This window comes from Molothrus aeneus, chromosome 8, assembly GCF_037042795.1.
Source record: "Molothrus aeneus isolate 106 chromosome 8, BPBGC_Maene_1.0, whole genome shotgun sequence".
In the NCBI taxonomy this organism is placed as follows: Eukaryota; Metazoa; Chordata; class Aves; order Passeriformes; family Icteridae; genus Molothrus; species Molothrus aeneus.
This window is the reverse complement of record NC_089653.1, coordinates 33191020-33204614: the sequence shown is the minus strand read 5'-3', so window position 1 is coordinate 33204614 and position 13595 is coordinate 33191020. Positions and strand designations below refer to the sequence as shown.

At 42.9% G+C, this 13595-nt stretch overlaps 1 protein-coding gene across 1 annotated transcript in view; it reads left to right on the top strand.

Moving 5' to 3' along the window:
* ADAM12 (ADAM metallopeptidase domain 12) overlaps positions 1-12877 on the top strand; it is a 184193-nt gene extending 171316 nt beyond the window's left edge. Inside the window, exons 18-23 of the mRNA XM_066555175.1 lie at positions 2133-2241; positions 2729-2864; positions 3481-3589; positions 4638-4820; positions 10016-10128; positions 11577-12877. Of these exons, the coding sequence (XP_066411272.1) occupies positions 2133-2241; positions 2729-2864; positions 3481-3589; positions 4638-4820; positions 10016-10128; positions 11577-11637 (711 nt within the window). The 3' untranslated portion in view covers positions 11638-12877. The remainder of the gene's footprint in view (positions 1-2132; positions 2242-2728; positions 2865-3480; positions 3590-4637; positions 4821-10015; positions 10129-11576) is intronic.
* Positions 12878-13595: the final 718 nt, after the last annotated feature.

Genomic DNA, 13595 nt, shown 5'->3' with positions numbered 1-13595 from the left:
TGGGCAGGGGCTGGGCCTGGAGCAAAGGAGGCTCAGGGGCCCTTGTGGCTCTGCACAGCTCCTGCCAGGAGGGCACAGCCGGGGGGGTCGGGCTCTGCTCCAGGGCACAGGGACAGGAGCAGAGGGAACGGCCTCAGGCTGGGCCAGGGCAGCCTCAGGGTGGATATTTGCAAAAATTTCTTCATGGAAATGTTTTTCCAGCCCTGGTACAGCTGCCCAGGGCAGTGCTGGAGTCCCCATCCCTGGAGGGATTTAAAATCCATGTGGATGTGGTGGCACCTGGGGCCATGGGTGGCCTTGTCAGTTCTGGGGAATGGTTGAAGATCTTGGAGATCTCTTCCAGCCTGAGCAGTTCTGTGACTCCATGCATTCTGTCAGGCCAGCAGGGAGCTTTAAGCTCTGTGTTCACCACACAGCAGCTGCCTGAGGAGTAGCAGGAGGAGATAATGAGGGTTTGGGGACAGTGGGGAAAGCCCTGGAGCTCTGGCTCCTGCCCTGTGTGCAGCAGGGCCAGGCTGTGCTGGTGCTGAGCTCCAGTCCCTCAGAGCTCTCTGATCCCACAGGGGTGGTCAGGCCTCACCAGCTGTTCCCTCATCCAGGTTAAAACCACCCCAGCACAGAGCACTGTGTCTCTGCAGCCAGTGCAGGTGTGGTATTGTCCTGGTTCAGTGCAAATTTTGGAGAGAACCCCCAAAGGGGCTCCTCTAGGAAAGCAGATTCAATCGGCTCCTCACCCAACTGGTTTGGGAGAAGATACCTCCTTGGGGACAAGTGGAAAAAAAACCTGTTTATTAAACAATAAAACCTAAACAACATTAAACAATAAAACCCCTTGCTGCTCCAAAAGAGATGACAAACTGAGAAAGTCCCTCCCCGGGTTGCAGCTCAGCTCACTCAGGCTCTGATCAGTCCCTCAGTGCTGGAAATGTCACAGGCCAGGCCCGGCCTGGTGGGCCCCAGGTGGAGCTGCTGGTGCTCTGCTGGTGTCCAGTCCAGAACAGGTTTAAACAGCTCCAAAAAAAAGGAAAAAAACCCCACAGTCCAGGGAACTTGTTTGCCTCAGCAAGCTAAAACTAACTAAAACAACGGAGAGCTCTGTCCCGCTGTCTGTCCATCCACAGACAGCACAGGCCAGGAGCAGGAATGTGGAGGAGTGAGTGCAGTGTCTGAAAACAAACTGAGCTTCTTCTCTGCCCCCTTCACTCTCTGGAACAAGTCCTAAAGTGCAAAACTTATTATTGAGCATAAACAGAACACGACAGCTGGGGATTAAAGCATCATATAGTCAGCCTAGGACAGGTATCAAAGCTCCCTCAGGGTTTCCTCAGCCCTGAGCCCATTTCACAGCTTACTCCAGCAACTGGTTCATCTTGGAGCCATGGAAAAATCTGTGCTGGGCTCAGTGCAAGCCCTTATGGAGAGGAGAGCTTGGGGTGTAGTAATTACATATCTTCTGAACAGAGAGACATGGCTCTCCCAGGAAAATCCTGGGAAGCTGTGTAGAAGCTGTGAGAAACTTAGATGGAAGAATTCAAACAATTATTAACTCTCTTTCTGTAACCATTGTTTATAAATACGGTTTTCTAGAGTGTGCTATTCATATTCACCAATAGTGGGAGAGAAGATTCCTAAAGGTCTTAGGTCCACCATTGTTTCTATAAGAACTGTAGATTTCTAATAATCAAGCGTCTTTTCATGCCTTCTAATAATAAAGTCTCTGTATCACCTTTGGTTGTCCCCAATACCCCTTCAGTAATACCTGGGGGGCTGACAAAGCTCTGCTGCTCCTGTGCAGGCAGGAGGAACTGAAGTTACCAGGCAGATAATGCTGCTGCTGGAAGCAAACAGAGAACAAGACTTAAGAGGTGTCTGATTATCCTCATATTATTGATGTTGTCAGCTGGGGCAACTCCAACGATTTCCTGCCAAAGAAATAATGGTTTTTAGGATCCTCTTCCTCCATGGCGAGTTGCTCTTTGCCACCTCAGTGTGCAGCAGGCAGCTATCAGCACATCTCCTTTCTTCTCCAAGTTTTATTCCTCTCTGATGTGTCACTGTCTGATTAGAAGCCCTTATCAGCCAGGGCTGCTCTCGGGTGTTTTTCATGTTAAGCCATTTGTCTTGTTTTGCAGGTCTGCAACAACAAAAAGAACTGCCACTGTGAGGCTGACTGGGCCCCCCCCTTCTGTGACAGGCCAGGCTTTGGTGGCAGCGTGGACAGTGGGCCCATCAGACAGGCAGGTCAGTGGGAATTCAGGCTCCACCTGTTTTTTTTTTTACAGGAGAAAGAGTGGAAACTGGTCAACCTCAAAAAGAATTATTTCTACACTTTGTTAATTTTACAGGATTTCATTATTCCATGCCAATTTTTCCCCAGAGTGTTGGAACATTAGTGACCTCAAAGATGTTTCTGGTTTATGTCTGAGGACATTACAGGGCAAGCAGTCTCCTCTCAAGTGGATGTACAAACTAAATCTCAGTGGGAAATAATGTCTGCTTTCATATGAACAATACTGTTCTAAACCAAAATGGATCTCTCCTCTGCATGCCAGATGCTGCAGTGGGTGGCAATAGTGAAATTATGACAGCGTGGTTATTTCCATGACAAAGCTTCCCATCATGATTTCACTGCTGAAAGATTTTTGTTTTTTGAAGATAGCAAAGAAACCCTGGCCAGGCAGTGAGCAGGCCCTTGGAAGAAGTTAACTCCATGTGATTTTTTTTACAGACAATAAGAGTTTGACCATAGGAGTGTTGATAACCATCCTGTGCCTTATCTTTGCTGGATCAATCATGTACCTCAAAAGGAAGACTTTCATGAGGTGGTTGTTTACAAGCAAGAAGACAACAATAGAGAAATTAAGGTATGCCCATTTTCCCTAATTATATTCCAATAGCTATTAAGGAAAGGAAGCAGTAAACACAGCAATTCTCATCACTGTGGATGTATTAGGAAGAACCAGCCTTGACAAAAAATATTCAGCATTATCAGCAGTGTTTTCCCTGGGTTGGTTTAATTTCATTGATAGGCAGTAAATAACACAGGTATTGGTTTGAATATATCCCTCTTTCCTTTTGGGATGAAAAATTAAGCAGCGATGGAAGTATTGTCTTTATTTCCATTTGCCTGAAACAGTTTCATTACACTGCATGGCCTTTTATCTAAACTCAGCTGAGTGAGCTGAAACTTTCCTATTTGAGGTCATTACTGTTTAAATGTTAGATTCATTAGAATAGTCTCCTGGGTGTTACAAAGCTGCATTTCCACAGATTGCAGAAGCTAATTTAACAGACTACTGGTTTCTAAAAAATCAATATTTATTTTTATTCTTGCAGGAGTGCTAGACAATTTTTACTTTCCTTGTTTACTATAACCAGGCAGAAAGTCCTTGCAAAATCCCATCCTGAAAAGAGGCTCCTGTTTAAGAAAATGTTACAAAGCAGAACGTTGTGTTCAACAATTAAATGTTTGTATTGCAGGTCTGTGAGTCCAGCAAGACCTTCCAGTTCATCTGAGCCAAATCATGTTCATACCATATGTGTTAGTAAAAACCTCATTGTGAAGCCACAAAATACAGCCATACAAAAAGTGAGTCCCTAAATATTTTTTTTAAAGTGGGGGAAAACCAGAAAAAGGTCTCATGTATTTTGGATCTCAATTAAGTGATTTATTATAATACAATAATTACATGAACTTAATATCATGTAGGTAGGACTAACATTAAGTAAAATGGGAGAGGATGTAAGCTTCAAAATTCATTTGTGCCTTCCACATTGAATACAGGTGGAGCTGTCCAGTGCAGAAAATAAATAGTTTTGTCTCTAGGAGAGAAAAGCAGGGGACTCCCATGGATTTTAAAGTAGCAATAGGCCAGGTTTGATAGGGCTTGCAGCTCCCTGGTGGGAGGTGTCCCTGCTCATAGCCAGGGGTTGGAACATGCTGGTCCTTCAGATCTCTTCAGACCAAACCATCCTGTGATTCTGTGCCAGCCCTTGAAATGTACAACTTTGGTTGGATTATTGAAATGAGTAACTTTGGTGGAAGATTTGTGTAAATGTGTGACTTTTGTTAACACCAAAATGTGTAACTTTGGTGGATGGTTGAAATGTATTACTTTGGTTGGATTATTGAAATGTAAAACTTTGGTTGGATGGTTGAAATGTATAACTTTGGTTGGATTATTGAAATATATAACTTTGGTGGAAGATTGAAATGTATAACAACTGGTGGATGGTTGAAATGTATAACTTTGGTTGGATTGTTGAAATATATAACTTAGGTGGAAGATTGAAATGTGTAACTGGTGGATGATTGAAATGTATTACTTTGGTTGGATTATTGAAATGTAAAACTTTGGTTGGATGATTGAAATGTATAAGTTTGGTTGGATTATTGAAATATATAACTTTGGTGGAAGATTGAAATGTGTAACTGGTGGATGGTTGAAATGTATAACTGGTTGGATTATTGAAATATATAACTTTGGTTGGATGATTGAAATGTATAACTTTGGTTGGGTGGCTGGAATGTGTAACTTTGGTGGATGATTGAAATGTATAACTTTGTTTGATGATTGAAATGTATAATTTTGGTTGGATGATTGCCATTTCTAACTTTGGTGGATGGTTTTTCCCAGAGGGACGGCCCCAGGCGGCCGCTGCCGTATCAGATCATCGACATCAGCGACCCTGTGAAGACACACGAGGTGCCACCATTAAAAACACCCCAGAGGGTCCTGCCACCCCTTCCCCAGCTGCCAGGACACCAAGCTGGGCCTGAGAGACCCCTGCCAGCTAATCCTTCACTGAGGTTCACCCAGGTAACCGTTCTCTTTGGACCATTGATTCTCTTCTATGTAATATTTACTCTGTGAGTGTCCGGAGAAATGAAGTGTTTTGTCATCTTTCTTGCTGCCCTTTTCCCACAGTATTTTCTTTATGTTTTGTGTGAGTTCAGAACTGTGCTGTAGAAAAATTGCCTTGTGGCTAGTGGGGCTGTGATCCTAAAATTTTGGATCCTGAACTCTGCCTTCACCACTCAAAAGACAACAGAACAAAGACATTAGAGGCAAACACATCTCTGCAGCTGCCCAGCCAGGGGAGAGCTGCACAGTTTGTTAGTGAGCTGCCAGACACAGAGAGAGAGTTTAGGGAGTCATGTTGCAGATGTGATGTGCAAGAGCAAAAGGTGTCTTAGCTTGATGTGCTTCTGCCCTGCCAAGGGCTGCATGAAGCACAGTCTGGTTTTCCAGGGCACAGACCCAAAAACCACTATTTCATGCAGACCCACCTTTCACTGCAATGTTTAAGTGGAGATGGTAATTATTTTTTATTTTTTATTTTTGAATAAGATGCATCTGAGGGCGATAGACAGGGTAGATGAAGCTGTGTGCATTAAACAGTGCCTTTCCTTGTCACTGGCTGCTCCCTTTTGGTGGCACTTTGGAGCGACTGTTTCTGTGCAAAGCACCCAGGCTGTTCCTGTTCTGGCTGCGGTACAAGGTTGAAATGGAGTGAGTGTTGTTAACACCAGGCTCTCACCTGCAGGAGCCCTGAGAGCTGCTTGAGACCCTTTCCTGGTGCTGGATAGGAGGAGACAGCTCTGAGACAGTGCTGGAGTGCAGGGCTTTGAAAAGGGATTGGAAAAATGTCAGAAACAAAGAGGGATGAGAGAGGCTGCCCAGAGAAGTTGTCAGGGAGGGTGTCCAGAGCAGCTGTGGCTGCCCCTGGATCCCTGGAAGTGCCCAAAGCCAGGTTGGACAGGGCTTGGAGCAGTCTGGGACAGTGGGAGGTGTCCCTGCCCATTGTGGCAGCAAATAAATGTTTCTAGATTTAATTTTTTCTAAGCCTGAACATTGTATCACTCAGGTTAGACCAACTTTTCCAAGTGCAATCTGTGTTTTATTTGCTTTTTTACCTTCCCTTTTCCACATTCCCAGTCATTTTCCTTTCCAGAGGAGTAAGGAACGCTGATTCTTCTAAAATAAATTTTATAGGGAGTCAGGAGCAATATTGATTCCTCTTGCTTGTCTTTAGCTCCAGTGGTCTTAGTGTTCATTTTCTCATTTTCTCTAACATTCTGCACAATTCACAGTGGTCATAGGGAAGATTCAAGTGCAAGTGCTTTTCTGCTTCTTAAGCAGAATATGGATGGAGAAAAGGCTTTCCAAGGAAAAGGAAAAGGAGCCATTTGTCATTCTGATACTGCATCTGCACCTGCTCCAGCCTCACTGCACATCACAACAGCCCAGTGCTCCCCTCTACAGCTCATGTTCCTAAATCCTTGTGCTCCAAACGTCACCCAGAGTGCCAGGTGGAACACCAGACCTGCAGTACCACCACTAGCAAAGACTGACAGATCTGAAACTGCCAAAAAGCTTCTCAGCTTGGCAGCTCAAATTCATTGTGACAGTTCCTTCATCAAGCAAAATATCATTGCACCATTTTCAGCCTCTGCATGGAACACAAACAGGGGATCAGCTCAAGGCAGCCTAAAGAATGAGCAAGAATAGATTCTTTCAAAATTAGATCATAACCTCAATATTGTGAGAAACAGCTACTTTTTATGTCAGAAGGACCAAAAAACACTGTGTGGGGAGAAAATCTTTCATTCCTAAGTCAATTTTTTTCCCCTCAAATCTTGGAAGAAGTAAATTAGCTTCAGAAGAGTTTGGGATAATAAATATAAATACTGCTTCATGTATTGCTTCAGCTCTCTCTTGGAAGCACATGCAGAAGGGGAGCAAGAGGAAGGACTTGAAAAATCATTGCTACATTCAGGATATCACCCAGATGCTCAGTGCTGCAGGATGGTGCTGTAAATTATATAAAATTGCCTTCAGTTGTAAGTAAAATAGTTAAAAAACAAAGACAACACGAAATAAACCAAACCAATCAAGCAAACAAAAAATCCTCAGCGAATTAGCTCTTGCCAAGTTTAATATTTAATTATCTTTTTGACTGAAAAACAGCTTTTCCTTCTTTCAGATGCTCTTGCAAGGCAAACAGTCGTTATTTATGGGCCAGATTCACAGTCAGTATAAATCAGCAGAGCCCCATGTGAATCAAGGGAACAGTGCAGGTTTATCCTAGCCATGGGTTCAGTGCAGGCATTTGGATTTGATCTCTTTCCCCTCGATTTTGGTGCTTTTAGCATTCAGTTGCTGCCTCTGACACTCTCATCCTCTTGTTACCAAAATACATCTCGTATTTTACAGCTCATCCTAATGCCAGGGAATAGAACTTTTTTACTTCAAAATTTTACCACTTAAAAAAGTGGTTTTACTTGTTCCTCAGTAAAACCAAGCTCAGCCCAGCTCTGCTCCTTCTGCCACAGTTATCCTGGGAAATCTCTCCTGTGACACCTCAGCTTGGCTGTAATCACTGAGGGTTTTCACTTTCTTCTTCAAAAATCAGTGGAAAAAAGCTGGAATTTCATGCACCTGATGTCTTTGGAGCTGCTCAGTATGAGAATTGTGTTTTTTCATTCCAATATTTGAAACAACACTTCCCCAAGCAGGGCCTGAATGCATTAAATGCCAGGTTGTGGATATAAAATGGACAAAGAAATCCATCCATAAACGCTTTGTGAGGAAGAGCTGAAGCTTTGTAGGGGAAGGAGTGGAGGAAGGAATGAGGGAAGCAGAGCTGTGGTGGTACCCTGAGCTGTGCTGCAGATTCCCAGCACATCAAAGGCTCTGCAGGGCCCCACACGAGGTAACACACAAAGTTTGGATGCTCCTGTGGCACAGAAAGAACAGAGAAGACCCTTCTGTAATCAGTCTGGGGGATGGGATTTATTTCTTCACAGAGCTTTTCCTCTGTTCCTTGGGTTGTGTGTTCCTGGTGGCATCTCCTTTCTATCAAGTGCTGCTCCATTTTGCTTTATCTCAGCCACCATTTATTCTCCTGCTCCATTTTTATCAGAGGTCCCTTTTCAATTTTTTTCTTTCATTTACCCTTTCCTAGCAGCTTGCCACCACATTACACTTCCTGTCAAAACACTTGGCTGCTTCCTCCTTAAGGATATTTTAACTTGAGGACATTTTGAGTGGAAAATGAATGAATAAATAAATCAGGAGTTGGGCCTGTGTACCTATCAATACTAGTACTTGTTATGCAGAGAATTAAACAGAGGGTGGACATTACATGCAACTCTAAAATGTAGTTTGTGGCAAATTTAAACTTATATATGAGATTTACTTAAGCTCATGTATTTTCTTCCTTATCAAAATGCCTGTGGCTAATCAATCTGCATTTCCTTCTTGAAAGAGCAAGTATTTGCCATGGAAAGTAAAAAAACAAAAGGATGCTCAAAACAAATAATGAAAGTTGGACTTTATTCAGGAGCAATTCATGCTCTGATTGCTTGGATCACATCTTTCAAAGGATCTTTAATCAGATTATGCTTGTAAGCTCTTCTTGTTTCCTTTAACTTTACCAATGATCCTTAACTAAAAATAAGGAATAAAATTCCTTGGGAAAAGCTTGGCTATGCAGCTCCAGTAGTAGAAAGATCTGAAGTGAGTTTGGGGATAAACTGGAGAGATTTGTGTGCCCTGAGCAAGCCCCTTAATGTGTCCCAGCTCCCCATAACAAGGAGCACAAACAGCCACGTTTCCCTGTTTGCAGGGACCACCCAGAGGAGCCACTGGCCCAGCCTGACAGCAGATGACTTCTGTTCTTTATTAATGGAGCCTTTAATTCCACTGAATGAAAGCACAGCAAAAAAAATTCCACAGATGCTCCCAATCCAAACCAGACTGGGGCACTTTGGTTTTGTGGCCATCTGAATTTCCATTTTAACGTCATGTCGAGCATTCCCACCTTTCTATAGAACTGCTTCTACAAAGTTGTGTATTGAATCTTTGCTGTTTCCATTTACCACCAAGTAAGCATTGAGTCCAGTAGAGATGCACCCTGCATTTCTAGAGCAAGGAATCAAAAGTCATAAAATCATGAAAATATAGTATCAAATCTTTGGTTTAAAATTAGAGTGCCAGCTTGTTAAAAATAAGTTACTTTTTACTCATTTAAACTTACCTGGTCATAACATATCTTCAGTTTAGGTTTAGATTAGGTGTTAGGAGGAAACAGTGAGGGGGGATGAGGTGTCAGTTTTACCCAGAGTGGTGGCTGCCTCCTGGAAGTGGCCAAGGCCAGGTTGGATGGGGCTTGGAACACCCCGGTGATGCCTTAAGTTTTAGCTTTCATATTTTCCACATCCTGTACTGCATTAGTGTACAACTCTGAACTTCATATGAAGTGCCAGCAGCTCTCCTCACAGCTCAGGCACACAGAACAATCCTTTTCCAGCCCCAGAACCAAGGACACCGCTGCAGCTTCAGCCCCAAAAAAGTGCAAATAGCAGGGAATTGAGGGAAGCAAATTTGGGAGGATGGGACTTCATAACCTGGAGCTGGGATTGGACAATCAACCCCAGTATGAAATGGACCAGAATTTATAAAAGTGTGAAAACTCGTGACACGCCATCCATCTTGGGTCCATCTACATAAAAATAGAATCAATATAGTCTCCATATTTTAGCAAAAATACTGCACAAAGAAACTTTGATTAAACTCCTGGCTGTCCATTCCAGGCAGATATTCTGAAAGCAAAAATATTTCCACATTAACCCCAATATGGAAATGGACCAAAACTTACACAAGTGTGAAAACTCGTGACTCATTGTCCATCTTGGGTGGAGCCATGGCCAGGCTCTTGAACTGCCCAGGGTGTATCTGTGAAGGCCTTTTAAGAAATACCTGCTTTATTCCTTTAAGTGCTTTATTCTTTATTCCTTTAACCCTGTTCTCAGCAGCCCACCAAGGCATCACTGGGACAGTGGAAGGTGTCCCTGCCCGTGGCAGGGGTGGCACTGGGTGGGCTTTACGGTCCCTCCCAAGCCAGCCCAGCGTGTGACTCCCCAATTCTATGGCCTGACATGAGCTGTGGCCGTGTGGTGGAGGGCGTGCTGTCCCCTGTGAGAACTGACAGGAGCTCGTGTTCCCTGCAGGAGCCCCCCAAGCCCAGCGCCCCTCGGAAGCCTCTCCCCGCGGACCCGCTGGGCCGAGCGCGCCAGGGCCCCGCCGGACGGCCCCGGGCTCTGCCCCACGCCAGCCCTGCCAGGTCAGTCCCATCCTCGTGCCTTAGGAGTGCAGCTCCTGTGCTTTCCATCTGCCGGTAATCCTGTAACTCAGCAGGGTGTAACCCAAACTCCACGCACCGTGTCAGCTGCTGCTTCCCCATTTTAGGCAGACACAACAATTCTCCTCCAGGCCTGGCAATCAAGGACACCTCACTGCCTCAGGGCCCACAAGTGTAAACAAAAGTGAGTTTGGGGGGAGAAAACTTGAGGAAAATTACTTCATTAACTGAAGCTGTAATTGGAAGATTAACCCCCAATATGCAAATGGACCAAACTTTAAAAAGTGTGAAAACCTGTGACCCACCATCCATTTCTGGGTGTGGTCACTGGGGAACTTTGTCTGCCCAAAATGTGCCTGAAGTTCCTTCAATCAATATAACTCCTTTTTATTCCCTTAATTTTCCCTTTTTCATAAAAGTATGAAAACCTGTGACCCACCATCCATTTCTGGGTGTGGTCCCTGAGGAGCCTTGTCTGCCCAAAATATACCTGAACGCCCTTCAATATATATATAACCTCTTTTTATTCCCTTAATTTTGTCTAGCCTCTGGTTTTAGGCAGTCCCAAAAAGGTATCAATCCCAACACCTGGATTTTAGCACTTCACAGCAACATGGCTACAACAGCTCAAGGAGCTGCTGCAACAACCACTTCCAACATAATTTCCATCTCTAATTTTACTTATCATGCTGCTTCTCACTGGGAGTGCACCAGCACAGTTGCTCTGACTCCCACAGAATATGAGGATTTATAATACCTGTGAAGGCTTGACTGTAAACACCTGGCTGTATATTTACAAAAATAACCAATAAAAAATGAATTTTCTCCACAGTTCCTCCCCATCTGAATTAGGCTGAGAACTGAATGCTGTTAAAATCAGCCACCAAAAAAGTGATTTCCTCATCACCTATTTCCCAAGGAAACATCAGTTGACATCATCTGAAAATTTCACCCAAAAGATTCAAAAAGCATGGAAATTGTGCACTTCAAAAGTCTAATGTTTGAAAAAAATAGTCAGGAAGTGGAATAACCACACCCAATGTTAGTGAGTTTAGTCAATGCTGTTTTCTTACCCAGTATTCCTCAGTTTCCTGTGAATAAAGTGAGCTCCAAGGAAGATAAAACTGGTGTTTTAAGCTACAAGAATTCTACCAGTAAAGCACTTCAGTGCTCAGAAACATTAAAAATAGAACCAATATTGTCTCCTATATTTTAGCAAAAAAATTGCACAAAGAAACTTTGAGTAAACCCCTGGCTGTCCATTCTAGTCAGAAATTCTGAAAGCAACATTTCAAGCTGACTCCTACAGCTTTTGGAGACCACCTGGAATTCTGCAACATTACTGACATTTTTGATCAGGTACAAAATTGATGAGCACCCAAAGAAATGGAGATTAAGTAACAATACTCTGTTTGCTTTCTTTCCAACAGGCCTGCTCCCAAACATCCACCACAGGTATCCAGGTCCAGCAACACTATGGATGTGAAATGAAAATCTGACACCTTTATTTTAAAAAGTGAAGACAGAAGTTTGCACTATCTTTCAACTCCAGCTGGAGTTCATTTCTATGACAATACTTAGAATTTTTAATGTTTAAAACAGCATTATTTTTAAGAATTCTGAGCTACTGCCTTTGGTGCTGTGCTGTGCTATGGTGCTCTGTATACTTGCTCAGGTACTTGTAAATTATTAATTTATGTTGAATATTTATTACAGTGCAGTGCACTGTAGTAGATATTTTTACCATAGCTGAGTTTTCCTAAAAAGGAAACCTTTTTTTTGTAATATTTCACTGAACTTGAATAATTCTGCTCTGTTGGTCCTATGTAGATTTCTTAGTTTTGTTCTTTAAGGGGTGCTGATGCAGATCAATGAAATGTGTAAACAGCTCCATCTCAATGGTCCTTACCCAACTTCTGAGTAAATATGGCAGGGTGAAAAGACAAAATCTCTCCTGGAACTGGGTGAAATGCCCAATACCTGCACACAAGGTGTGACCTGCATGTAACCAAAGGCTCACTCTGTGTCTGCAGCTGTACTGTAATCTCAATTTTCACCTTACTGTTTGAGACCTCCCAGAAATCTCTGTGCTGAAAGAGGATATATCCACCTGGGAGAAGTCCTCTCACTGAAGAAGTACTGTACATCACCAAGCTGTGGTGGTTTTAACCTCATTTTCCTCAAGCACAGCCTGCTCAGTCCATATTAATGCAGATATCAGGCCTCCCTGTGCCATCTCCTTTTTGATGCTTTGGTAATTAAATTCCACCATCTCATTGTTGTCCTGATTAGACTGGCAGTGCATTATACCCAGGGCTGGGGGGAAGCCATGGATGACAAAGAATTACATTTAAAAATCAAATTTTATATTATTTCCTTTTGCCTCACTGCTCTGCTTATCACCTGTATTTTGCATATTTACTACTGTTTTGTATTAAACTTCTACAAGGTTGCTCCAGGTTCCTTAATTCCCAAATCAAAATGTGTATTTTAATACATAGACTTGGATTATCCAAAAAATAAAAAAAAAGTTCATCTCTGCTCTGTGATTACACCTGATCTCTTCTGTGCCTTCTCAGTAGCACTGCTGAACACAGTTTCACCTGTAAAAACAGCAATTTTTAATTATCAGCTGAAGCAGAGGGAGAAGGGACCATCACCTTTAATGGTTTCCTCATTGCTTGTGGTTTTTGTTTCCTTAAGCAAAAATAAAAGCATTGATAGAAACTCAGACCTGGCTTCAGGGAGTGTCATTGTATTTCATTTTCCCAGTTATTCCCCCTTGTAGCAGCACAACCTTCATGTTTATGGAGAAACTGAACAAACCAAAATAACCAAAATACACCCCAGCTCAGTTTGGTGCTCAATAGCAAAGGAAGAGCTTCACAAATGTATTTCAATTCTTAAAGCAGCAACAGGGCTTTGTGTGTGGAGAATCACAACAGAAGGTTTGGGGAACCAAAATGATGCTTTTTATGTACTTTACATATTTCTGTATTTAAAATACTAATTTTTTTGTATCTAGAGTAGGGGGTACCTCCATTTGAAGCAGCCACATGAGCTCAGTTTGCTTTTTGAATGCTCCCATTTTATCAGATTCCTTCTGCAAATTGCTGAAAACCACAAGGTGAAACTGTGGGTAGTGAAAGGTGACATGAAATGACTAAAAAGTGTCTGTTATCAGCATCAGGAGTTCTGAATTTAACAGGAGCAGCCTAGGTAAGACTTGGCACGTGTATAAACTTAAATACAACCAGCCTAGGCGGGCTTTAAAATATAGAAAATAGAAATATCCACACAGGGCACCCAGCTGTGTCCCTGTCACTGCAAGCAGCCACCTCACCCACACCATGTGTTAAATTTCTTAACTATTCCCACTAAAACAAGCACAGGTATCCAGGCACAGGGAATTTAGTCCTACAGTTAAGAAGAACATATTATCTACCAGA